At 37.8% G+C, this 27338-nt stretch overlaps 1 protein-coding gene and 1 non-coding gene across 3 annotated transcripts in view; both read left to right on the top strand.

Annotated features, from left to right (window-relative positions):
- Positions 1 to 27338, top strand: part of LOC129779881 (zinc finger protein 79-like) — a 43979-nt gene that overhangs the window by 3442 nt on the left and 13199 nt on the right. For both annotated transcript variants that reach the window (XM_055787626.1, XM_055787627.1), the window contains exons 2-3: positions 26118 to 26400; positions 26466 to 26926. In XM_055787626.1, the coding sequence (XP_055643601.1) occupies positions 26118 to 26400; positions 26466 to 26926 (744 nt within the window). The remainder of the gene's footprint in view (positions 1 to 26117; positions 26401 to 26465; positions 26927 to 27338) is intronic.
- Positions 11628 to 11773, top strand: LOC129780693 (U4 spliceosomal RNA). The gene has a single exon (XR_008744003.1). It is a non-coding gene; the product is annotated as a U4 spliceosomal RNA (small nuclear RNA).

Below are 27338 nucleotides of genomic sequence, written 5' to 3'. Positions count from 1 at the left end.
ATGTCTTTGTTAAATATTTCGAAGATATCTCTTTTTAAATTAAAATTAAAATTCACCATTCATCATTCAATGGATTGTACTTTGGAGTATGTATATTCTATATTCTAACTTAAAAAGCAAATTACTCCTAGCAATCGTTTGGTAGATTGATTTCTTGATAACTTGATTTTCTCAGCTGAGCACTTCCACGCCGAATCAACCGAAAAACGGCCGATTCTGACGCGACTCTCTCTGATTTTTTTTCAAACTTTTTACCCAAAATCATAATTACAACACTTTTGTATCTGAAAAGACCTACCTTTCGATATTTTTAAATATATTTTCATTAGAAATTTGTTTCAATGTGTCAAAATTTGTTGAATTGAAAGCATTTTCTAATAAAAATATATTTAAAAATATCGAAGGGTGGGTCTTTTCAGATACAGAAGTTTATAACATTAAATTAAATTTTTGAATAATAATTTTGAACAATATATTTAATATATTATTTTTCCTGGATAGTTCAAAAATTTTCCAATAACTTTGCCGCATATCATATGTTAATCACACATCTTGATTTTTAGTTATGGTTTTTTGAAAAAAAGTTCAATTTTTCTACACACCATCTTAAGCCAGTCGTAATTAAAATCGGTCATATGATAATGATTTGGAGTGGAATTGCTCAGCTATAAACCCGAATCAGACAAAGGAACTTTTGTAGTTTTGATACGAAATAGTTAAATTGTGCGATTAGCTACATTCAGCTTCTAGAAATTTTGTGGTTATTCAATCTATCGATAGTTTGACGTTTCCACCCGTTCTGAGCCCCAATAAGATGTGCAAAATTTGGAAGATGTGTTTCAGCTCAAAATTGGAAGGTTTCCCGAAGCCAATTATGTTGAATTATGTTAACAATTTGAAGTAGTTCTACTGTACCTACTTTTACATAACTCGTCAATCGTAATCCATCTCGAGACAATTTGGCTGCATTTTCATTTGATGAAAGGTTTTTTGTACCACTATATTCCCTCGCTAAGCTTCATGTGATCATTTAGAAATTCTTTTCCCTATACATTTCCGTCTTTCCACAGTCTGCTTCAACAAAAGTTAGATTTTTTTTAGTTGTTTTAAGGTATTAAGGTAAGGTATTGGAAATTTTGTCTTTAAAAAATAAGATATTCTCATCTTCTCACTACGACTGATTCTGCTGAATTTTGTTTCCTGCATATAAGAATGTATTTTGACATGAATGACATAAGAAATCGTCAAAAACTTATGTGATCTTGGCCCTCCAGGTAGGGGCTCCCTTAAAATGTAATTGACTTTTAGTAATCATCGAATGATTTCATTCTTCGTTAATTGGACTCTCTCAGTCAGCTATATTTATAGTTATAATTCGAAATAGTTTAAATGTGCGATTTATTAAGTTTGGCTACCTAAAATCATATGGAAATATAACTCAATAACATGACTTTTTTCATCCATTCTAAGCGCCAATACATAGAGTATGTGTTTCAGAGGAAAAAATATGATTCTTGACTTGAATTTTCCATGCTTTTCGAGCTGCAATCTGACGCTCCAAATTCAGAAATTGTTCTTCGGAACAAATCTAAAATTATGCCATGGTCTTCACTTGACTTTCCCATTTTTTCTAATCTTCATCAGATAAACAAAATTAATATGTTCTTTACAATACATCCGAAAGTCCGTCGAGGACGCAAGGAGATTAAAGAAATGTTTTTAGAACGAATTCCAATGTCTTATGTTGTACTTATCAATTCATCCAAAGCCGCGCGATATTTAAAAGATGTTCTTCATAATAAAATTGAAGGTATTCCAAGATGCAGCTTTTTTAAAAATAAGACATGATTTTTACATAGTTTTGCTTTAATCGAATTTGCAATTCTGTTTGGTAAATTTATTTTTTTTTTCATCTGTTTGTCACTTTACATCACTTTCAATAATCAATCATCTCATGGTGAACAATTGACAGTAATTTTATTGGGTTTATAGTTTTCTGAATTGCTCTTTTTATAATGCTAAAAAGTCGTTCAGCTTCAAGCAATCACTGGTCGCTTCAATTTCTCGAAAAACTGACTTTGAAAAAATCATTCAAAATAATGTGAATTGAGTAGAAATACCGCTAAATCCGAATAAATCATAATCCAACCTTTTATTCATTGTTCAAAGTGATATAAAGAGATATATAATTGAGTAATTTAAAATGATAAATTGACGAAACTATATATTTTTAAATATTTTTCTGGATTGCTCTCTTTATAATGCTAAAAAGTCGTTCAGCTTCAAACAATCATTGGTTATTTCAATTTCTCGAAGAATTAACTTCGAAGGTTATTTAAAATAAACTGTGAATCGAGTAGAAATACTTTTATATCCGAATAAATCGTAATTCAACTTTTTATTTATTGTTCAAAGTGATATAGAGATATATACAATTCAGTAATTTTGAATGACAAATTGATGAAACTAAAGTATGAGTTCGATAAAAAAAATGAAAACAGGTTAATCTCAATGCCAAAAATATAATCGGAATGCGGTTTTTCGAATTTTTAATCCGATTTTTTTTCATCGCATTCATGGTTCAGATTTGTCAATTTTTCTATTGTAATTAGGATTTTATCTACTGTATATTTTTTCGCAGCCTTTGAATACATTACAAATTAAAATCAAGTCTTAAAGACTCGCTGTTTCTTCTATTACTCTCTTCGTCTTTCTAAGAATCTAGCTTCTAGAAGGTGTTGAGAAATTTGATCTCTCTCAACAATGACGATGGCTTATATTTCCCGAGCCTCCATCAGACGAACAAACTTCGAAGATATCCATCCTAAAACAGCTGGAGAGTTTCCAAATTTGATTCGATTTTAACAACATTGATTTTAACAATATTGATTGATTTGATTCAGCATTCAAAAGATAGCAATCGTAAACAGGTAAACTTCAACTTTCCATTCGATCCACATATCGATGCTCTACAGGGTTGCCTCATTTATTTCTCTAAAATTTCCTGAAAAAACCCGGTATATCTGTATTTTTAGCAAAAACAAATCTGTATAAAAAATCTGTATCAAAAAAAACCAGCGAAAAAATGATAAATTAAACAAACCTTCATTTTGAATGTATTCTTATTTATGGGTTGTTAAAATCGTATCAATACAACAACATAAATCATAAAATGTTTGTTTTTCTAATTCTATAAATTGTATGGTGTTTTTACATGGTTTTGTTGAACTTTGCCATTTGAATGCTCAATTTATCAATATAAATTTGGCATATGGTTCAACATTTTTATCAATCAAGATAAATCAATGAAAAAAAAGTTTATTAGTAAGGAGGTAGATAAAAAATGCACTGTAATAATTTAAATATTGAATTTTTTAAAAAAATATATCTTAGCTGAAAATCTGTAATTCTGTATCTCAAATTTGGCCAAAAATCTCTAAAATACAGAATATTCTGTAGATGTGGCAACCCTGATTCTCTATATCGTTTTGATTAATGTTTTGAGCATCCGAAAATCATATAAAAGTCTGAGTCTCTCTCATTCCTCAGTTATGAAAAAAATCTGATTTGCTTTCCAACGTTCAGAAAATTTTCTAAGCTTCGTAATTCTAAGGTATATTTCTATATCGTTATTATTTTAATGTTGAAATTATTTTACAAACTGAACTGTCGATTACTTGGCTTTTTCATACTTTCAAAACGTCAATCAAACGTGCAAAAGTCAGAGACTGTTCTATAAAATAAATCTAAAGATTTTCTGGAGCCAGCAAGGTGTAATTTTATCAACGATTTGCAGTAGTTGAACTGTATATCGAATTGATAAATAAGGCATCCTCTGGATTACGATTAAACAGTATAACTGCATTTCGTTTCGGTCCACAGATTGGATCATTTGTTCCCTGTATCGTTTTGGTAGAACTTTCAGCTTCCAATCGATTGAATTTTGACCCAAAAGTAAACGTATGCCTACATTCTACTGTTTTTTGTCTAATTGATGCTGTTAAATTTCTGACTTTCTACGAATTAGAATTTCCAAATGATCCACTCTCATTCATTGTCCATCTTTTAAAGGTAATACATTCATCATTACGTTACGTTGTATACATTTGTTTCAAAGTTGCGTGTGAGCTGATAATGTGGATATGAATATGGTTGTCTTTTAAGTTTGTATCACTTTGAAGATCTATTATAATCTTTTCTGTCTGTCACCTGGGTTCTAGCAAATATGCAATACGATCTCATATTTTCCAAACATCCTAATCAGGCATGAATCGGATTGATGTTTTTTTCTTCTTTTTGTTGTCAAATTCAACGCTTGGTCGCAAATAGTTTTACAGCGACTCCTACAGATTCACGATGGTTTGCTTTTCACATCCTTTCGAGGAGGCGTTCGACTTTTAAGCAATAATTTTGTGCAATCCGACCTCCCGACAACTTGACTTTCCCATCCTGGCAACACCAGAATTTCGAACCTTCCTGTCACTCAAGCCCAAAAACCGATCAAATCACCAACTTTTCGGTTCTCTGTCTTCCTCCTGCACTCCTGCGACTAGAGTAGCAGCAGCACTGGCTGCAGCCGAGAGGTGCAAAGACCTTTTAGCGGAAGACACCCGAAATTATCTCGCAATTTTCATCTCAATTCATCATAAAATGCCATAAAATTCGAGCTCTTCGTCTGTCCGTCCCCCGTCCGACCGACAATAGATCATTTCGGTGCTACACTTTTTTTTTTGCTGCTGCGTCTGCGTCACTCCGTTTCTTGTTATTATTCCATCATCCCAAACAATAGACACACCAAATTCACACGCCTTTGAACTTGACTTGGGATGATCTTTTAAGTGGTCTCTATCGGACAAAAGGTTTTCTTTCCTACCTTTGCGTTTGTTGCATCGTGGTTGCCCAAAACTCCTCAGCTGCATCGCAGCCCAGAGGAGACGATCAATTAGTCCCGAATGGTAACGGCCACTGGCAGGTGCCATCGAGCCCCGTAATGATCAATCATTTTCTGTGGGAGAGCAATTATCGGCGCCTTGGTGCCACATTTTAATCTTTTTTTTTTCGTAGAAAAAAATACCATAGAATGCAATCCGCAACTCAAGTTCAAGATCCCGCAATCACGCCGAGGCGCTAATTGCTATGCTAATGCTTGCCGCGGTGTCGCTGTCGTTGACCGACGACAGAAATCCCCTCGCACCCCCCTCGAGCTCAGCACAGCTCGTCAGGACGCAATTTGGCGTAATTGTTTTTAATTATGAGACGTTTCTTTCCGCGGCGAAAGCGCATCAAAAACTGGTGCGACATCACTTATGCCATTAGGGTGCGTTCAAGGTAGCCTCTCGTCGCAGAGTGTATCAAGTGAAAGTTCATCGATCGGTTATCCGTGGCCAGCTGTCGTCGCGAATGTCCACGAATGTCCGGACACACGTGCGCCCTCGGCTTACTTAATTGATGTGTAGTAATCTCCATTTCGAGTGAGTCTACGCGCGGAATTTATGCTTCAGCCGCCTCTGCTATTATTCAATTGGCATCATAATTTTCCCAAACTGGGAAAACTAGTTCGCTCCGTTCGAGACACAGACCTTCGGCAGCCGGTAATGTCTTCAGCCGGGCACTGAATGTTGTTGTGGCAGTTTTTCACCGCCACCGCCGAGTTAATTGATGCCATCCCTCCGCCGTGATGTCCCTGAGTTCGGGCTGGAAATTGAAAGTGGACACATTGGACGAACGTTTCGACCGAGCCCAGGTATCATTTTTAATCGAGATGGGAAGTTACAATGGAAAACGAGATACGCAACGGCCTGCGACGGCGGTGTAAATGAACTGATGATGATCGCGTTGTGCGTTGATTGATTGGGGAACCTGTTTGTGCACTTCCTAGGAGGTGTTGCACCGGAGATGAGATTGTTCGAATCGGTTGCCGGTGGTTGCAGCGGAGGAACGCTGAAAGCTGGCGGTGCTGATTTGAAGGCATTATTGGTGCGCACGGTGTTCGTCAAAGCGGCCAATTGCGCATTTTTTTACTACGCAAGCCGCCTTTACCCAAATAAATAGATACTAGTCGTTTTACAATTTGTTTGTTTGTCAGCTTTTTGAATTATGGAAACAAGTCTTTTCTATATCACCATTTTGACGTCTTTGATTTCTATGTAGGGGGGTCACTCTACGAAAAATGTAACGTTTATTAAGAGTTTTCAAATGCATATTACGCAGAATCGCTTTTACGATATATGTTAGAATATATACCATTAGACGGAAAATTTATCCAGCATTTTTTTCGCCTGAGACATCAACGGTGTAAATAATGAAACAAGTGAGCAATTTAACAAATAAAAGAGGTATGTTTTGCTAGCGGATGCGAAAGTAAATCATGTATTACGCATTCTTTCTTTCAATTTCGTTCCCATGAATGTTGTATGTAACACAAAATTGCGTGCAATAATTCGATCTGTCTAACAAATTAGCAAGATATTAAAGCAATCAGAAGCAAGATTTCATGCATCACTTCATGCAAGATTTCATCAAAGCAACGAGGAAAGTGTCACCCATACAGTGCTCGTTCATTAATTAGGAGGAGGTATCGATTGTCATGTGAAGAATTTTTGAGATCGGCATTACATCGCATCACAAAAATGAAACGAAACGAAATATCAATATTCTTCATGACGCAGATTTATAATTCTCAATTACTTAATTGTAATAGTCTGCAAAAGAACATTATTTCACCGAAAAAGCTACTGCTCCCGATACCTGATAATAAGAATAAGACAATGGAAAGAAATCACAACACCATAGCTATCCATTAAATTCACGATTTCATGTGTATTTTACCTCAAAACATCACGAAATCGTGAATTTTTCCAACTTGTTTTTACGTTTCTTCCCCATAAATTTCATATTCAATGTAATCAATGACGATATATTTGTTTTGTTTATCGATTCACATGTACTTCATCTACCATTCCACCCTGTTATGTGTCCCACTGATATTCATTAATCATTTTCAGTTAGATAGTTGAACTTCCTATCAGAAGCTTATTGTCTTTCTTTGTTCGTTACAAACCGTGTAAAGGTTATGAGTACATACAACAAACGGCCCTTTTCAGGGCTTCTATTTAGAGTTTCAAAAGAGTTAAACTAACAGATTTCTGAACAATGAAAAGAATTTAAAATAATCAAGTGCTCTGAGCAATAACAGTACTACGTCAAACTTCCGTCCGTACCCCTAGGCTCAGACCCTTCTACTTTTTTTTTCGGTTGGTTGATGCTAGAAGGAAGGAGTCTATCTCGAAGTGTCTTCCTCTTTAGATTTAGATCTTTAGTTTTCTGAATTATGGAAACGAGTCTTTTCGATATCACCATTTTGACGTAGGACTACGTCTTTGATTTCCATATAGGGGGGTCACTCTACGAAAAATGTAACGGAGCAGACATCGAGTCAATCCTCTTTTATTAAAACGGATAAAACGTTCCGTCGAGGACTGATTTCATTCTCTGTTGCGGAAAAACGCGAATCAAAGGGAGACTTACGTACGATAGACGACAAACCTGTTTTGGCGAATATATTCCAAAAGTTGATCATTTTCCTATTTCTATATCGTTATCTGAGACAACTGTAAAAGAGAACATTCTATTATGATAATGACACTAGAATAATTTGTGCATTGCTGCGTACTATGTGCTCCGTGGGAATTTTCTTGCTACAAAACAAATAATAGATTTGGAATCGAATTTTATTCGTTATTTTTTTCAGTGCCACTCAAAAATTCATTATCATTACTCATGTTAGGATTGAGTAAGTATCTTTTTGTTTTGAGTTAATTCAAGTCTTCATCATTATTGAAACTTTCCGATCGAATAACCTGTACTGTTCGATGGATTTTCGGTTTATTTAGTTAGTAATACAATATATGTGAACCGAAACTTCAAATCATTCTCATAACTCGTTGCAAATGATGTATGTACTTCTTCAAAAATTGTTAGGATGGAAGCCTTAATGTTATGCAAAAATAATATTTATGACATTTTAAGCAACCATTCGCTTGCTGCGTATATCGGTCTGTCTCAAAATATGATTTCAATCTAGTTTTGAGGAAAAAAATAACTAATGTTGCTAGTTGACATGGATAGTTCAATGAAAATTTCTCTAGCTGGATAATTCAATTTTCAAAAAGGTGGCACAAGACAAGTCTCTGTGCTAGATTCAAAATGAAGAGATGATGTCAAATTCTCCAATCTGACGGAACGAAGTTTCGGCTCGCACTTTTAAGGATTTTTTTTTTCAAAGAATGAATATTTAAGAGACAAAACTATTCCTTATCTCCATCTGTGTAAACATTAACGACTTTGACTTGACAGCCTTCATTGAAGGAGCTCCGGCTGACATTTTTAATTTTGAGCTTGTTGCAGCGTGCAGAGATTCAATTTTTTTTGGGTCGTTTCACTCCGATCTCATTGAAAGAAAGAGTGCGCTTGAGCAGCCCGAGCCGAGGAGTTCTACTGCTGTGGTTTCATTATCGAGGTCCACTGTAGTTTGCTCTGGTCCATCTTCCTGAATTATTCATACTAGAAGCTTCACTACGAATAGATCTGATTCAATCAGGCCAATTTCATCTATTGTGTCCTGAAGTGCCATTCGAATTATTGAAATTATTGATAATTGAAATATAACTTAAAATGATTTGACCTGAATGTCAGTTCACATTTCACAGAGTGACTTTTTGTGCTCTGTTGCCTTTCAAGGAGACGTTTAGTTCACAATAATCATTTGTGAATTCTGAAAACTAACGAAAGCCTCTGTCGAATAAGATAACTTTGGTTAAATACTTGCCGAAAAACTGAAAAAAAATATACTAAAGATCGACAACATATCGAATTCAATTTGTTTTTTTCTCGTTATTAATTTCTCCATTTAATGATTACTATTGGTGTGCAAATTGGCCGTCCGTTTGATACAGATTTCTTTTTCGTGAAAACCATTTTTCACATTCATCATGTCCAGAAGTTTGAAAATGGACTTTTTCAACAAGATATTCCAATATTTGTTGATCTTCAAAGTAGTTTCATCCAGCTTTCATACATTTTTGCTCCGATTGAGGATAATTTCAAATGCGGTCTCTAGCTCATTTTCAGAAATGGTGTCAACGATTCGTTTGACCAATCAGCCGTTCGAATGGATCCAGCGGCATCAAAAAATGTGTGTTCAATTTTGTCTTAATTTGTGGGAGAATAGAACACAAACATGATGCCAAATCTGGTGGGAAGAGTTGATGATTGAGGGCACGGATGTGATTTAGAGTTTCAAAACACGCACTCTCAGTGACTTGGGATCCGGCGCATTATAGTATACAAGAGGCGGAACAAAAATCCTCCAGATAAATGTTTCACCATCGACTAATGTGGTGAGGTAGTTCGAGTCCCGGAACCCCTCTGTCTATAGCATTTCGTATTGTGTTGTTTTTTGAGCCATTATATTTTTACTATCCATTATTAGTTTTTGTAATTATCTTTTAACAATACAACAAGAACTAAACGGAAAAAATATTCAAAATTAGAATAGGTACGAGCGAAGGCGAAGTGAGAAGGTTAAAAAAAAGTTCGCATTGGCGAACACGATTACAGTCCTTCAGGTTTTTTGGAACAAAAAAGTTGAACAGATTCTGAATCAGTTGAGATGCCGCTATGGTACAAATCTTGGAACCAAAATGGCAGACGTTTGAAAACTAAATCTTGCTTTTTTGTCCAGTTTTTATGATGCTTTATTTTTTTTAATAACAGTCAAATTTAAAAATAATATTTTTAATGGTTTGGGCGATAGAGAGAAGAAAATAATTTATTTACAACTTTGGAATAAATCGACTCAGTAAAACTTGAGATATCGTGCACGACAGTTTGGAAAAAGTAGTTTCCAGAAACAATGCAAAATGCTTCAAAGTCTTGTGGCAAGGCCGTACTAAATTAGATAACGCCTCACTGAAGTGGCTATAACACGGTAAATAATGAGATTTTCGAAAAGTCCTTTCTGTGGTATATTCTTGAATGTTCAAACTTCAAACATATGAAGGAAAACAAAACAAAAGTATGAAGAACAACCGTTAAGACTTATATAGCAATCATTAAAACGAAGTTGGCAGTGCTGGAAATTCCAAATATGGCAAAGAGGAAAAATCTCAGCAGTATCGTAATGCATCGAAATCCGGTAATTACTTACGGTTACGGTCACTTACTTACGATGATAACGTCAACTAAAGGGTGTGTCACATCAAATTGCATCACGGAAAAAACGCTGTAGAAATTCGCCCAGTAGACCGATCCTTTTGAAAATTTTAGACAGTAAAATAAAAACTATTAAACAACTTTTGGCATTTTCTTTTTATTCATATTTCGAGCCCAAGCCCGTATGCTCGCACCTTCCTCTTTACCCCGTCCATAAGGTTCTGTACAACGTCAGGTTGTTGTTTTTTTTTTGAACAGAAATCCATTTTCTCTTGAAGTCCGCCTCCGATTTGACAACTTTTGGGTTCTTCCGGAGGGCCTGCTTCATAATCGCCCAATATTTCTCTATTGGGCGAAGCTCCGGCGCGTTGGGCGGGTTCATTTCCTTTGGCACGAAGGTGACCCCGTTGGCTTCGTACCACTCCAACACGTCCTTTGAATAGTGGCACGAAGCGAGATCCGGCCAGAAGATGGTCGGATGGCGCTTCTGTAGGCACTCCTTAAGGTAAACCTGCCCGTTTACCGTGCCGATCATCACGAAGGGGGCGCTCCGCTTTTCGCAAGAGCAGATCGCTTGCCACACCATGTACTTTTTGGCAAACTTGGATAGTTTCTGCTTGCGAATCTCCTCCGGAACGCTGAATTTGTCCTCTGCGGAGAAGAACAACAGGCCCGGCAGCTGACGAAAGTCCGCTTTGACGTAGGTTTCGTCGTCCATTACCAGGCAATGCGGCTTCGTCAGCATTTCGGTGTACAGCTTCCGGGCTCGCGTCTTCCCCACCATGTTTTGCCTTTCGTCGCGGTTAGGAGCCTTCTGAACCTTGTATGTACGCAGGCCCTCCCGCTGCTTGGTCCGCTGGACGAATGAACTTGACAAATTCAGCTTATTGGCGACATCCCGGACCGAACTTCTCGGATCACGTCTAAACTGCTTAACTACGCGCTTGTGATCTTTTTCACTGACGGAGCATCCATTTTTGCCGTTCTTCACCTTCCGGTCGATGGTTAGGTTCTCGAAGTATCGTTTTAGTACTCTGCTGACCGTGGATTGGACGATTCCCAGCATCTTACCGATGTCCCGATGTGACAACTCCGGATTCTCGAAATGAGTGCACAGCATTAATTCACGACGCTCTTTTTCGTTCGACGACATTTTTCCAAATTTACGAAAAAATGACAGTGAACCATGGCCAACGTGATCTATACACTCTTATCTGATTATAAGGGAAAGCTGAAGATATAATTCCTAAAAATTAAATTTCTACAGCGTTTTTTCCGTGATGCAATTTGATGTGACACACCCTTTACTAAAAAATATTGACATATCATAACATTAAAAATTGCCGTTCCTATAGAATATGAGGAGAGAAAAGAGAGGAAGAGAGACTTTCGTGTAAGTTATGAATCACAGAATTAGCTTTGCGCAGTGGCGATATCGTAACCAATGAGGTACATCCGAGGTGCGATTATTGCTAGTTGAAAAAATGAATCACAGAATTCCACAAAATCATGTTTTCTTTGTTCAAACTTTGCAAATTTCTTCATTACGTCGTGATTTAAATCCGACCAATTCTTGACACTCTCATGTAACTTCTGCAATAATAAATTTCATCGTTCACATTTTTTCTGCCGTCCGGATTTGAAATTATCTTCTGAATGAGCCTTTTTTTTTCCGGACATGGGTTTGTGGAACACAAATATTCGTTTTGATTTTTGCCATTTTTTTGTCAACAGTTAATTACAATGCATGACACTACACTAAATTGATGCATTGATAAAAAGTCACATTAATTCAACATGCAAAATATGTTATGATTTTGGTTTGATATTGAATACAATGAAAAACATCCGACATTACAAAAAGTAATACAATTTTACCACAATTTGTCTCGTAGCGTTTGGTCACAAGATGTACAAATTCTCACACATTTTTAAGATTAAATTGATGTTATGCCCAGAGATGCCAACTTTACAGATTTTTCAGGATTTCCCAGACTTTTTGGCATGCTCCCTGATATCCTGAAGAACACTCAATTTACCCTGATTTTTCTGAAATGATCCTGGTTTTTCCTGATTTTTGTACTCTTGACATTATTCGTAATAAATATACTGGTTTCCATGTCAAAATTTTCTGTCATCATAGTTCTCCGGCTCGCACTTTCCAAAATAGTGCTAGAAAATTTCATGAAACCAGATTGCCTGACGAATTTATGAAATTACGAGATTAAGTTTGAGGACCAACATTGCTTTATTAAGGATAATGTGTATGTAGATGTATTCCCAGAGTTATTAATGTCAGAATACGTTTCAGAGTGTGAAACTACTCAAGAGAAAATTTTTAAATCCGCAGTCAATATAGAAAGATTTTATATATAATTATCAATCAGTAGAATCAACCGTTAAGCGGTGTGAAAGATGGCGAAAGATTGTGAAATAGAACTATGGATATAGCATTAAATTATGATGCTTTGATTGAAAATTATGTTTTTGTTTTCCCAAAAATCGACGTTAACTTTTCGGACAACCATATCAATATTAGCTATCCTGATTTATCCTGATTTTTATCTTCATTCTTCATAATTTTTTGAAATTATAGTTGGCAACCCTGGTTATGCCTCTTGGTTGTTGGGAGAAAAACTGAAAAATTTCGCAATTCGAAGCAAAGTTCTGTCTAAGTTACACGCAGATACACATGGCACCAAAAATAATATTGCTGACCCGATTAACTCATCGCACGAGTGCACCAAAGTACACATTTAGTGCTGAGTTAGGCAAGCGCAATCGATCGTCCGATCGACTTGTCGCCAGGTGTAGGTTTTTGTAGAATAAGCATTTTATTGTAAATTCATTTCGAGCAACAAATAAAGTCAGTTCTGATTTAGACTCCCTTGACAGCAGGTGTGATTCCCTTTTTTAAAAAGAAACTCCACCAGCTGAAATTGTAACTTCTATTCTGCCATCTATTTTACCATCGTTTTCATCGTATAAAATGGATTTCGATGTCAACGGTCAAAACGGAGAATAACCGCAAAGCTCAAATGTGATGATTTTTTTCTTCTCGCAATTTCTTCTGATTTCCATGTAATAGAGTTTCATGAATTCCTGCTTGGTGGATGTACTATTTGTAATTGGTATGACATATGTATCGAAAACCAGAGTTGCCATAGTAAAATTGTGTGTTTGGCCTCAAAAATGATTTTTATCTTGGTTTTTTCTCAGAAAATATGTATCGAAATCTGTATCAAATTTATAATTTTTGTTTTGGAGCATAATCTTAGCATTTGTATCATTGATTGGCAATTTGCATTCACTTTAGTAGGAAAAATATGAACAGTGTTACTTATTTATTGTAGAGTTAGCCGATGACACAGGCTTGTTCAACTTTTCGCCTTAGATTGAACATAAGAAAGCAGTACTTCACGCTACATCACGCTACAGTGTGAATAAAATTGGTGATTGGAGTGGAAACCAAAAAAATCTCTAATCTGTAACTAAAGATTGTTGCTTTCGAAAAGTCTGAAAAATCTGTGTAAACATCTGTAGATATGGTAACCCTGTCGAAAACCCGTGAGTGGAAGTGTAAAAATACAAATTACAGAAATTGTAACTGTTCAATGTTTAACAATTTTCACCACTATTCAGTTCATTCTCCGGAAGCATTGGGCCATTTTCCACGGACAATTTCTGATTTTTGATTTCCTGGTCGGCAAAGCGAATCATTTCATACAAAATCGTTGAGATGGTTGCCACACTTAGTTCATGATTCTGAGCTTAATGAGACTTAACAGCCTAGTTCAGCCAGACCTAAGCTTAGTTTTCACTTTTACTGTTCTGATTGACTGAGATTCAGTATCTCAATTTAACGTATAAACCACGAAGTTCTTGATTGTTCCTTCAAAAGGATGATTTTTTCAAAGACACAAATTACAAAGCGACGAACCTGAAGAATGTCGGTAATGCAGTTTCAGTCTTGACTCTCAATTCTCTCCTGTATTTTAGCCAATGTTCCAGATCCGAACTTCAAACGATTCTTCAAATTCGCTCAAAAAATGTTTTTTCTTAGATATACTGGAAAATCATTGAGTGATATCAAAGCTTGGTTTTCAATGCGACCTGCCGTGATTTACTGAGATTACTATCTAAATGTAACCCTTTAAACACAAGTCTAGATATTTTCTACAAATTTTTAATACATTTCCAAATCCTCAAATCACAAAGCGATGAACCTGAAAGATACCTGAGATGCGTTCACTCTCCTGACTCTTAATTATCCGCTGCATTTTGAACAGTGTTTCAAATAGAATAGTGCTCTGCAAAGATCCTTCAATTCATAGTGGACAATATCCAATCCACAACCACTCCTCTAGTCGCAGCTCCAATCCGAGAAGATGTCACCAGTGTCAATTTGCTCCACAAGTCACCGTGACAGGTGATTAGTATGGCTGCGAGTGATGCGTGGGTTCCTCTGACGCTCTGCTCGCGGATTGTCGCGGAGTCGGGAAATCGGTCCAGCAGCCCCACAACACACAATTGATGGCGCGATTTTCGCCCCGTCAATCACTGCAGTAGCGCTGCTGCGCTAATGACGTCAATGTTTTTAATTCGGATCGAATTGGAGCGCGAATGGGGACGAGTGCCCCGAAGGGCACACGATGCTTGATAGATTTTTAATTCCAAAACGCTTAACCCCTAGGTGCTCTGCTGGGCGGCTTGGTTTTTGATTAATGGCTCGCAATAATTTCCAATCAATAAATGTGGTCCTTTTTTTTTTTGGTCTGCCCAATCTGGAGCAACAAATTGATTTCGGTTGCGCAATTGAGCCCGAAAAAATCTAAGCCTTCTCAGTCCAAGGATCAGGTTCCCAAGATTAACCGAGACATAAATTCTTCGATTTTATGTAACATTGGTCGGAGGTTTAGAAGGGATCAATTTGGGATCAAACCCGAAAAATGAACACAAAAAAAATCGACTAAAGGTCAGGTGCCGTACCGGATCGTTTTACCACCGTCTCGTGCAGTGATACCCTCGTAAATTTCTGACCGAAGGGTTCGTGAGACAGCGCAGTCTGGAGGAAGGGACGATGTGGGAAAACAAATTCCCGCCACGAAAAGTGATATCTTGCTTGATATGCCGTCGCGCCATTGATCCCTGGGCTGAGCCGCGTGAGAAGAAGCTCCGTTTCGGCTCACTCGTCGTTCATTCGATCGTTCGTTCGATCACACGCAGGCAGGCTTCACCTGTCGAAGCGAAAGAAATCGATCCATTAAGAAAGTGACATAACGACGTATCGTACTTTTTTTCTCCGCTCGTTCTCTAGTTTTTTTTATATCTGGTTCATTTCGGCGAAGGGATAATAATCCCCGTCTGCAGTCGCGATGCGATCGGCAGATGCCGAAGATCATCATGATGAGTATTGATTCTTCGATTTCGGGGAAGCGAAAGTTGCCCGCGGAGGATGTACGCAAATTGGGTCTCAATTCGCAACAAATCAAAGTTTTGCCCAACTTTGGGGTATCATTGATTTTTAATTGATCGAAGAACAAGCCAAGCGTTGTGAGCTTTGTTTGAAGAACTTTAGACAAGTTTCTTCACACAGTGACCCAATCGACGTCGAAACGCAGAGCGTTTCAAAATTCAAATTAGAGCCAGGCCAAACTTGGCCAGTTTACCGTGATTTACAACCCAGCTTTTGATTGACACATCTAGAAAAGGGGAAACGCAAACCACCAAAAACCAAAATCAGAGAACAAAAAAAAAAAAACCTGGCCCAGAAAGACCAGTTCCCCGAAAGCAGTCAACTCATCCGCCACTAATTCCGAGAGCTAATCTGGTCCGCTTCAGTGTTCGGTGTTCGGGATTTTTTTTTTCATCCGTTGCTTCGCATCTAATTTTGAGAAACCAATATTGCGCACACGTTCCTTGGCCGCCGCCGTTCGTTACCGAATATGAGTCAGCGCAAAGCATTGCGCGGGGGCTAATCCTGCGGAGGGACGCAGCAGGTTTCCAGTGGGAGAGCGAAGTAAAAAAAAAAAATACTCATTAGCGTGAAGGTCTTGGCGGCGGGACCCTAGCTCCCGGCGGACGTTGACCTGCGGATGATCCTCGGTTTTCGGCTGCGGAAGACGCGGTGGGACAGGGATCGCCGCGACCCGGTATGAATCGTGAAATTAGAGAAGCAATTATAAGGTTTTTATTGATTTATACCTTTACTCCCGGCGAAGCCTCGGATTTGATCCCGAGGTGCTGATTCGTTGGAATTTCGGGCCATGAAGTGAGAGAGAGAGTGTGTATTTCGGGTTTTTTCCGGAATTTTTCAATACTTGATTGATTGTTTCAGGCGGGGAAGAGAGCCGGGCAAAACCGGCGCAAATTGTCAGAACCATTACTCACTGGGTTCCGATTTTTTTTTTCTTCGGATGAGCATTCCGTTCTATATGGGCTTTTGAATCGTGGCGGTAATAATGATCAATAAGTAACGACGACCGGGCGTACGATTAATCTTCGTTATACCTTTTTTTTGTGGATCCGAAGGAAACCCAGGGCGTGACGGACTTTTGACGTAGGATTACGTCTTTCGGGAACTTTTTGGGGGTACAAATTGAAAAACGAAAATCGATCACATCGTGAAAAATGTCCAATTTCGGTAATTTCATGATGGAATGATGAGGTTTTTCGCGTCAATCGATTTCGGCACCGGGGCAATATCACATCTCTTCATCAGATATTTTTTTTCCTTCATGCTCCTTAAGAGCATATGACAGTAATTAATAGTGATTAAACGGATAGTAGTTTAGCTGGATATTCGGCTTTTCATTTACGAATATGAAAATGGAAGAAACTGCATGTGTGCATGAACCAAAAAATGAGAACATTCTAAGGAGAAGGATCAACATATTTTTGCATTAATATAATGAACGATGATACAATTTTGAAATGGCTTTACGAAGCAATTCGTTTGTTCGAGGTAATTTATCATTTTACTTGATTTGGACTAAGGCGAGATTGCACATATAGTCAGCGACGGGTTCAGGAAAAAAAAAATCCGTACTAATAAAATCGACTGTTATGTGAAAACACTTCGAATCGATCGCAATCACGATCCGTACATTTGGACACCTATTGTAAGGATCTTTAGTAAAGAGTATCGCCAATTCACAAGATTTGCTAGAATGTTAAATCAATTTTGAAACAAAATATGGCATTTCAGGGACCGAACATTATATGTAGTTATGTATGAATGTTGTTATTGAGCTATTTTGTTATGATTTATCTTGTGTTAATGAGAAGTTATTTATATTTTCTAATACCCGGTATCCGGCCGAATAGCAAGATATCCTTCTTCATCTCTGGTAATCAGTGCTTGTGACGTAAATTAGTGCCGCATCTGCATCTAAATCTAAAATGGATTTTAGGTGACCTGTTTTGTTTACGAGGATTTTCCAGTTAACGAGTCTTTCTTACGTGGTCTACGCAATTCGAGAACTAATCGTAGCTCAAGCAAATGGAATCACATTTGACATGTGTTTAAGGAGGAAGCAATATTTCTACGGTCCGATAAAAATGTTACACACATTTCAACCAACCATATTAACAACCAAAAAAAATTTAGGAAAACTCAAGGAAAATAGAGAAATTCGGAAAATTTAATTCCACTCCTCCTCACATCTTGATAAGCGTTTTTATTCAATTTGATGTTTGCGCTAATTAGATTGATGATAATTAGATAATTTATACATTAAAATGTTACGAGCTGAATATTAATACTATTTTTCAAAGAAAACATGAAAAAGTTGTTGTTGGAAAAAATCTTTCCTTGCAAAAGTGCCCATCTTCCGATGTATGGGTGACTTGTTGGAAATTCGTTGATGTATAATGGAAGTTTATTACGTTACCAGGGTTTGCTTGTTTAAATTGCGTAACGTAAATACCTTCATTATAATATATTTCTGGTACACACAAAATGTAATAGTTGTGACGTATCAAAAGGTAGCATAATGAGGCAACAATTCAAAAACTCAACGCTCAAAAAAGGGGACATAAAGGTACTATGAAGCTAATGCTTAGGATATGAATAGGACAGATCTGTTTTTCATTCTAAATAAATGATCCGGCTGAATACCGGATATTCGAAAATATAAATACTATCTCGTTGACACAAGATACATTCATTAACATCATTCATACATAATTGAAAACTATGTTTAATTAATGAAAGGCCAGATTTTTCCCCAAAATTAAATTAATATAACTTCCAGCAAATCTTGTTCATTTATTTATACTCCTTATAATCTGCGATCGACTCGAAATGTTGTCACTGACTACTGTTTTTTATGTTTGCCATTTCGTTGAAACAGTCTAAAAAGATGTTATAAATTTCGCGGGTAAGGTTTCGTCTCCTTCGCTTAGTTTCAAGAACTTCTAGATAGTCCGATATGATCCTCGAGTCCAGAAAGGTTGCATTAAGTAATTAGGATCTTCTCCCGAGTATTTGTAATGGCTTCCTAATATAATGCTAAATATGCTTTCATATGAGGTGAGTTCGGTGTTTTTAAGTGCAGTCTCGTATTAGTCCAAATGCTTTTTTATGCAGCAAAATGTGATATTACCTCGAATATACAGGAGAGGCCTGAACTTATAAATCTTGTTATTTCTTCAAACGATGTCAGAAGCCAAACGAATTACACCAGAAAGCCGTAAAGCATATTTTGTAGTGACGTATTTCACATTCCAAAAAAAGCTCAACATTGTGATTGAAAATCCTTATCAAAAAAATGTTGTTCAAGATTCTTTGTAGGAAACTTGATACTGTATTATATTTTATTTTTAATTTTTTTTATTTCAATTTATATATTTTTTCGAACTTTCATCGTTCAACCATTTGACAGATGGTCTTAAATCCTTTTTTTTTAATTCTTTATTTTTGAGATTTTCAGCTTCTTGGGCTGGTTCAACTCAAGATCTTAAAAGCTTTCCAAAATGTCCGAAGTCTGGTCCTGCTACCTTAGATTCGATTTATCATCCTGGGCATGTATTGCTTAATAGAGTAAGATAAAGTGTTCGAGTTTTCGAATAAATCTGAGTGGATTCGAGTGTTTCGTTTATTTTGTTCAATTCAATAATCAACAGCAAAACGTAATTACAAAAACAGTAAAATCATCAAGTCATCAAGTCGTTCAAATGATTCAAACTTTGTTTCACTGTTTAGTTTCGGCCGTTTTTGAACTTCTCTAGTTCGTGCGTCTTCACAAATATGTGGGAAATTAGAAGCTCCATTTTCAACGCCATTGCAACATATATTCATAAAAAATATAATAATTATATTGCAATGAATTTTTGGGGATTTTCTAAAACGATTAGAACGAAAACATCATTGGACAATTTTGAGTGCTTTATACAAACTAGAACTTTCAAAGTAAAATATATTTACACGACAGTGTAAGCGCACTTTTGAAATTCACATTCTCTATTCTTTAGCAAGGAAAAAAAACCATGTTATTTATCTATTGTAACACTCAGTCATAACACAGAAGTTTGCATCAGATTGAAAAACATCACGCTACATATGAATGTTGAACAGAGATGATTCTCATTTGAACAGATTCAAAGGTTATATTAGGTTGGGGAAAAAGTTATCCATTATTTTCTCCTTGGCTTGCTTTAGTGATCAATATCTCGCGTAATATCGATCATACTATTTCAAGTTTAGGTTCGTTGTAAAGGTGACTTTTCACACTAAAAAAGTTCTTTTGTTCTATTGGGTTTTTTTTCCATTCAGTTGTGAGTTACAGGGTGTTAACAATGGAGGCCAACAAAGAGAAAATTCGGTACATTTAACACTTTTTATTTTATAAATGCCAAAATGCAAGCTAGGCTGCTGAAATTGTGATCAGGGTAGACGTAATAAAATCTGTGTTTTTGGACTCAAAAAATCTTTTTATTTGAGTTTTTTTCTCGGAAAATCTATTTCAAAATTTGTATTAACCCCTTGCGGTCGTTTGTCTGCTCTCAGCCACCACAGCAAAGAAGTATACTAAAATTATAATTTATGCAACAATGTATCAGTTCACACTTTTCATAAACGAATTTTAATGTCTTGTGAACTTATTCACGAACCAAAACGGTGCTACTATGAATAATAGACAACGGTACTCAGTATAAACAAAAAATGGCATCCATGCTTGAGGAAAGGATTAATAGAAAACTCTATATGTTACGGCACCGTGTAGATGTAAAGTTAATTGTTCTGTATGTTTAACACTCCTATACTGCCGTTCTACGCATAGTTGTCCCATGTTCCAAAATCAGCAACTGAAAAAAACGCAATCAATGTTTTCCAGCATATTTGTCTACCAGAAGCTTTAAGCATTGCAGTTTGGCAATACACTGGGTTTTTTATGAGCAGTAAACTATTGTGCAAAGAAATGTGAAAAATTCCCTTCACTTGAATTCATCAAACTTGATTACGAGTTTCAAAATACGTGGTGGGACAGTTTTGTCTAGAATAACAACATGGGACAATTGAACTTGATGTTGTTTTTTTGAAATACTGGGAACAAACAATGAGTTTTTTGGTGTTTTTCCGAATGATTATGCATAAAAAATATCGTTTTATGAAGACGGGGGTGATCTGCAACACCTTTGCAGAAGAAAAAAAAATGTTAGTGTTATGAGTCATTCGCTAACATGGTGAACACGTGTTCTTTTCAACTTTTTTTTTCATTAGTTTGAGAATTAATTCGTTTTTTGAAACCAGAAATGAGTGCATTGGCCCTGCTGAAAGCGTGACATAAAATTCTTGTACTTGCATCGATTGATTGCTTGATTGGGATGTTTTAATGCATCCACCATATAGCTCGGACCTTTTCTGTGATGGTCCCAGAGGCCCTTTCATTTTTTTTGGGTCCTACCTCCACCCCATACGCTTCTTTTGGAGTGGGAGGGACTGATTATCTCGTAGATAATTAGTTTTTCAATGTTATATTACTTGATGTCGTCGGATTTTTTCTGGTACTATATTTCTCGTTGCGTCTACTCCCGCGTGTGGCCATCACTCTAAGTCCATCACATCTAGTCAATTATGAAATGTACATTCTGTAGTCATTATATAATTATCATTTTGTTCTCATTCGCTGACATTCATGTCAGTGGTCAATAAAATATTTTAACGAAGTCAATTGTTGTCCTTTTGAATTGTGCGATATTTGTCATTTCTTTAGCGTCTTGAGGTAATGTGTTGTAAATTTGTAGTCCATGATAGAAAAGTGATCGTTGTGTCGTTGTTTTTGTAAGATATGGTAATCTAAAGTCAGCTACTCTCCTAGTGTTATGAGAGTGCACGTCTCTTCCATATTCGACATCTTCCATCAAATAATCAGGTAGTAATCCGAGTTTCATTTTATGAATAAAAATCAGGCAATTTCGGACAGTCCTTTGTCGTACGGACAACCATTGCAGCATATCCAACATCGAAACACTTGGTGTGTACCTACTACATCTAAGAACCACTCTCATTATCTTATTTTGTAAACGTTGCAGTCTTTATAGTTGCGTATCTGAAGCATGTAGCAATACTGTAGCACAATAATCAAAATGTGGCATTATAACAGACCGTACATACGTCACCTTAGATTCGAATGTTAGATACCTGTTTATCCGGCAAAGCACACCATATTTAACAGCCACCTTTTTTATAACGTAGTCAACATGTTCAATGAGCGTTAGCTTCTCGTCGACTTGCACACCTAGATATTTAACAATTTTTACTCGTTCAATCATTACACAATCCATGAACATAGGTGGATGTCCGTCTTTCTTCCGACTTCCGATTATCATCCAGTACGTCTTGGAAATATCCAGACAAAGTCTCTTCATTTTCAAATACTCCGTAATTATTTTCAAGTCTTCGTTTGCCTCCGCTATTGCTGTAGGCAAGTCATCATTCACCCAATAAATTGTAGAGTCATCGGCAAACAATTTCAATACACACTACCTTGAGGAACACCTAAATCATTTAGTCTTCGATCCGATGTAGTATTTCCAAACCTAGTTCTTTGACTTCTTTTATTCAAATAGCTTGTAAACCAATGCAAAACCACACCAACAATTCCTATGTTCTGTAATACTTGAAGAAGTTTCAAAAGCTCTTTTGAAATCCAAGAACACAGCTACCGTGTATTTTCCATTCTCTATATTAGACTTCCATTTGCGTAATATTAAGTTTATCGCAGTCTCAGTAGAATGATTCTTTCGGAAGCCTGATTGTTCTGGAATCAAAATGCCTTTTCTGTTGATGAATTCCAGCAACTGCTTCTTCACACACAGCTCTAAAAATTTTTCTTGCAGTCTCAACATATTTATGGGTCTGTGTAGCTTTGCATCAGTAGTGTTTGTCACTTTCGGGATAGGTATTACTATCGATTCTTTCCACGGTTCTGGGACTACACCGCATCGAAGACTTTCATTTACGATTTTCAACAACATACCATTCATAACTAACGACGCGTCTCTAAACACTTGGGTTGACACATTTCCAATTCCTGATGTACGTTTCAAATTCTTTATTAATTCGTTGAGTTCATCATTTGTAACCAATGAGAAATTCCTCAAATGCGGATCGTCTTCAACTGACACTGACACTAACGCTGACAACTGACACACATTCGACACCAACACTGTCTGACATGGAGGAATGCTTTCATGTATTTCAATCACGCTATCAACAAAATACTCATTCAATCGATTTGCAATTTCTTGTTCGCCTGTTATTTCTATGTCATCAAAGTTCATTATATTCGGTTTCGTCGTCTTGGAATTCAGTTGTTTTTTAATTGTTTTCCATAATTTTCTTCCGTCATATTTATTTAATTCCAATTCTTCTTGAAACATTGTATTTTTTGCCTCTCTCAGCGCCCTCGAATATAGATTTCTAGCAGCAACATAATTATTCCAGTTTCGCGTTGTTCTATCTTGCCTATGCTTACCACACAATCTATCACGGCGACACTTTAGATTAGCCAGATGATTGGAATACCAGCTGTTTACTGGATGTGTTGTAACGATTTTGATATCTATTAGTTGCGATACACTTTTTTCTAAGATTTCATCAAATGTTCTCGCTTCACCATGAATATCGCCTCCGACAGTAGAGGAAATAGACAAACTTTGTCTTAATAAATTGCAAAGACTCGCCTGATTATAACGATCCCATGATTTAATCGAAACATGCTCATTTTGAGTGTCTGGAACAAAATTGCTACCTGGTTTAACACAAATAGTCTCATGATCTGAAATTCTATAATCATGTAAAACGTTTGCCACGCAGTTTTCATGATTAGAAAAAACTAAATCAATCTCTGTGCTACTTAGTTGTGTTACTCGGGTGTCTTGTACAACGTACTGCTTCAAACCGCACACATCTGCCACTCGTCTCAACTCACGACTCTCGTACATACTGTTATAATTTATATTGAAATCACCACAAATTATATTTTCGATACCATCATTCATCGCATCTGAAAGCCATTCATGCTCAAGTAATCTCAAAAATTCGTTATCACTGAAACTAGGAGAATGATACACGCCGCCAACAAGTAACTTCTGATTTCCTGCTCTAATTTTTATTGCAAGGAACCAATTTCCATTTTTCTTATCGTTTTTAACTAACTCTACCAAATGTCCATTTTTCACATATATGGTAACACCACCAGTATGTTTCGAATGTGATATGCAATTTATCATCTGGTATCCAAGAAGAGAGTATAAACATAGATTAACATCATCAGTCAAATGTGTTTCAACAATTACCACCGCTAGAGGTTTTATGTCATATATGCTGAGAGAAATGTGATCGAAATGAGTGGATAAACCAGCCGCATTCAAATATACAATCGACAGCTCTGGCTGCTATTTACCTGGCACCAAACGAGTATCACCTTTTTCTCGCATTGGAAAATTTCCAGAGTGATATGAAATTAGGATCAAGAGAAGATTGTTAAAATCTATTGCTATGGTTTTTCGCTAATACGGACCAAGAGCTCTATGATAGGCACATTATGAAGTAACCTTTAGAATGGTAACATATTTTCCTACAAAACGGTGTATATTTGACCCAAATCGGACCATCCGAAGCATTATCAAAATAGTTTTGAATTTCACCCTAAAATAATGGATTACTATTCCCCCAACTTAATATGAATGAAATAATTGGAACGTTATTTTGAAAAAATCAGTAAATTCTGTATGGAACCACAAAATATCTGTAACCTGTATCTACAGATGCTTGGTTTCAAAAAGTCTTAAAAATCTGTAGAAATACAGATTGTTCTCTAGATATGGTAACCCTGGTATGTTCGCGCTCGAGAACGAATCGTCCGATTTAAGCTGTCTTTTTCGCTGTGAGAAAAAAGAGAAGGAATATTCGATAGAGTGATTTCCCGTATGTTCTACATACTGTATTAGGTATTGTTAGTTCAATTGAAATTCGCACTGAAGCATATAGCATCGTGTTCCGTTGGTTTTGAAGTGAAAATGGCAATGGGTTGAATAAACACACTCAGAAAGTTGAAATTATGAAAGTAAACTACTTTTTCCATTTCAAGTATGTGTTTTTTTTTATAATAAAGTAACATGTTTTTGAGGTGAGAATAGTTGATAATTGTGTTCGTAATGATAATAATTTAATATTACATTGGTGAGTTTTTCCATTGTTTCATCCACACTGAACACAGGAGCCATCTTGTCCAGGGCCACAAAGGGCGGCTATCATCAAATCGCATTTCACTTCGACATCTTCTATCGTGATACGCACTGTCCAACGACTAATCGCTATCCTTCTGGTATCATCATTCTTTTGTAACACTGGTTGAGTGAACAAACAATACGCAACAACCAAACAAAACGGCCCTTTTCAGGGCTACCAAATCATTTTCAAAGAGTTTAACGATGTAACTTTTCAAACATATTCAAAATCAGCAACAGAAAGCCTTACGGAATCATACGTCAGCTATGCGGTCGTGTCTCGGACACAACCCTCCAGTGACCCTTTTTTTTTGTTTGTGCGGGAAATCATATATTATGATGCTTTTTCCCCCAAAACTAGAAATTATTGAGGTACCTTTCAAATGAATCCGGAAATGGTGTTTTATGGTCAAATTAATGATCGACCCCAATTAACATCACTATTAAATTACACGATGACAGCCACACGATAATCGTCCCCCTCTCTCTCTGGACGGTGAAAACTGTTGCTTCACACCCACTTTGCTGTGTTCCCCCACCTGAAAAAAACGAGCGTCTAACAGCGCCGCCGACCGCAGCGGTTTAGCGCTTCGGTGGTTTTTCATAAGTCACGCTTCGGCTTCCAGCGAGGGGTGCGCGCATTACCGTTGTTACAGCCAATCAAACACCCGAGTTGTGCGCCTGCCTAACAAGGCGTGAAATTGACGTGTCGCTGGGGTCTGGGCGTGTTACTTTTCGGTTGATTCAGGTGTCCAGGGTGTCAACACCCGTTGCAGCAGCAGCCGGTGCAACAATCTCGCTGCCATTTTCCAGTCAATCTGCCAAAGTCAGCGGAAAGCATGCCAAACGGTGGTGGCGGTGGCGCGTTCGTGTGTCCATTTTTATGGTGGTAACAGATTGCGGCAGCCCCCGGGAACGGGAGAAAATTTGAATTGAATGTAACTATTTTTCCATGTCACATACTTTTCCCCGGGTTGGACATGCAAACGATCCAGTCAGCGACTCGAAATGGTATCAGCCAATAAATTTTCCCCGTTGAACCATGCTCCTTTCCTCGGTTTGGCAATCCAAAGCACATCTCAATTTATGAGCTCCCATTGGGTTGCATGTTTTCCAGCGAAAGGTTACTAATCAGATTTGTTTCTCTCCTCCTTTTCTCTCTCGAACAGATTCGCCACCGTTTCGGGTTGTACGACGAAATCACCACCGCGAACGGGAGGCGAGTGCGCCACTGCAACTGGATTCGTTTCCTGCGGGTGTCGGAAACGTACGGACCCCAGGTGAACGTGGTCTGCGCCAAGGTCAAAGGAGAGCCGATTTATGAAATCGTCAAACCCATCCCGTCCCACCAGGAGCTGGTGGTGTACTACCTCCCCGAGGGACCCGAGGAGCTGTTCTTCATCCGGATGCGGAGCCAGCTCTACCGGCAGACGATGGACTCCATTCTGGAAGGTGAGTTCCGCTCAGCCCAATCAGCCCTTGAATCAATCGCTAAACTTCTGCCCTTCCGCACATAGATTCCCCGCTCGATCTGTCCACCTCGCTACTGTCCCGCGTGATGCTACCGATCTCACCCCCCTCCGGCACCGAGGACGAGCGCAAGTCCGTCTCGGGCGACAGTTCGATTTCAATCTCGTCCGGGGCCAGTACGAGTGGGGGCGATCTGGAGAGTGTACTCGCACCGCCCTCCCGTAGCTCGCCGAAGGCGCGACCCTCGCGGGGCGAACGGGCCATGCTACCGTGCGAGGTCTGCGGCAAGGCCTTCGATCGTCCTAGTCTGCTGAAGAGGCACATGCGAACGCACACCGGCGAGAAGCCCCACGTCTGTGGCGTCTGCGGGAAAGGATTCAGCACCTCGAGCTCGCTCAACACCCACGTGCGGATCCACAGCGGCGAGAAGCCCCACCAGTGTCAGGTGTGCGGCAAGCGGTTCACCGCCAGCTCCAATCTGTACTACCACCGGATGACGCACATTAAGGTAAGGCCTCCTCGCGCCACATTGGACATGGGGAGTTGGGGCCGTTGGGAATCAATTGTCATTAATCAGTGTCACTAGCGGGGTTTGTTATTCGGGAGCTGGGTCTCGCTGGTTACACAAAACGCACGCGTCGTGATTTGAACCTTATGGCTTTATTTGTTTGTGCGTGCCGTGGCGTGGGCGGTGAAATCTGGTGGGTGATTTATTTTGTTGACTCTTTCGGTGGTCACAACTGGATCGCTTCGAAGCGGTGATTGGAATGTTGATTTTCTTGATTCCAATCGCTGAATGTCGTAATTTTGTATGCGTACGGATTAGTAACGAACTTAGTGTCGATTTAACCCTTCAATTACTTGAGACGCACATATTCACTCAGAGTAAGGAGATCACTTTGGCCTATATACGGATCTAT

The sequence above is a fragment of the Toxorhynchites rutilus genome, chromosome 3 (assembly GCF_029784135.1).
Source record: "Toxorhynchites rutilus septentrionalis strain SRP chromosome 3, ASM2978413v1, whole genome shotgun sequence".
NCBI classification, from domain to species: Eukaryota; Metazoa; Arthropoda; class Insecta; order Diptera; family Culicidae; genus Toxorhynchites; species Toxorhynchites rutilus.
Note: the sequence above shows the minus strand (reverse complement) of the source record. Positions and strands in the feature narration are given on the sequence as shown.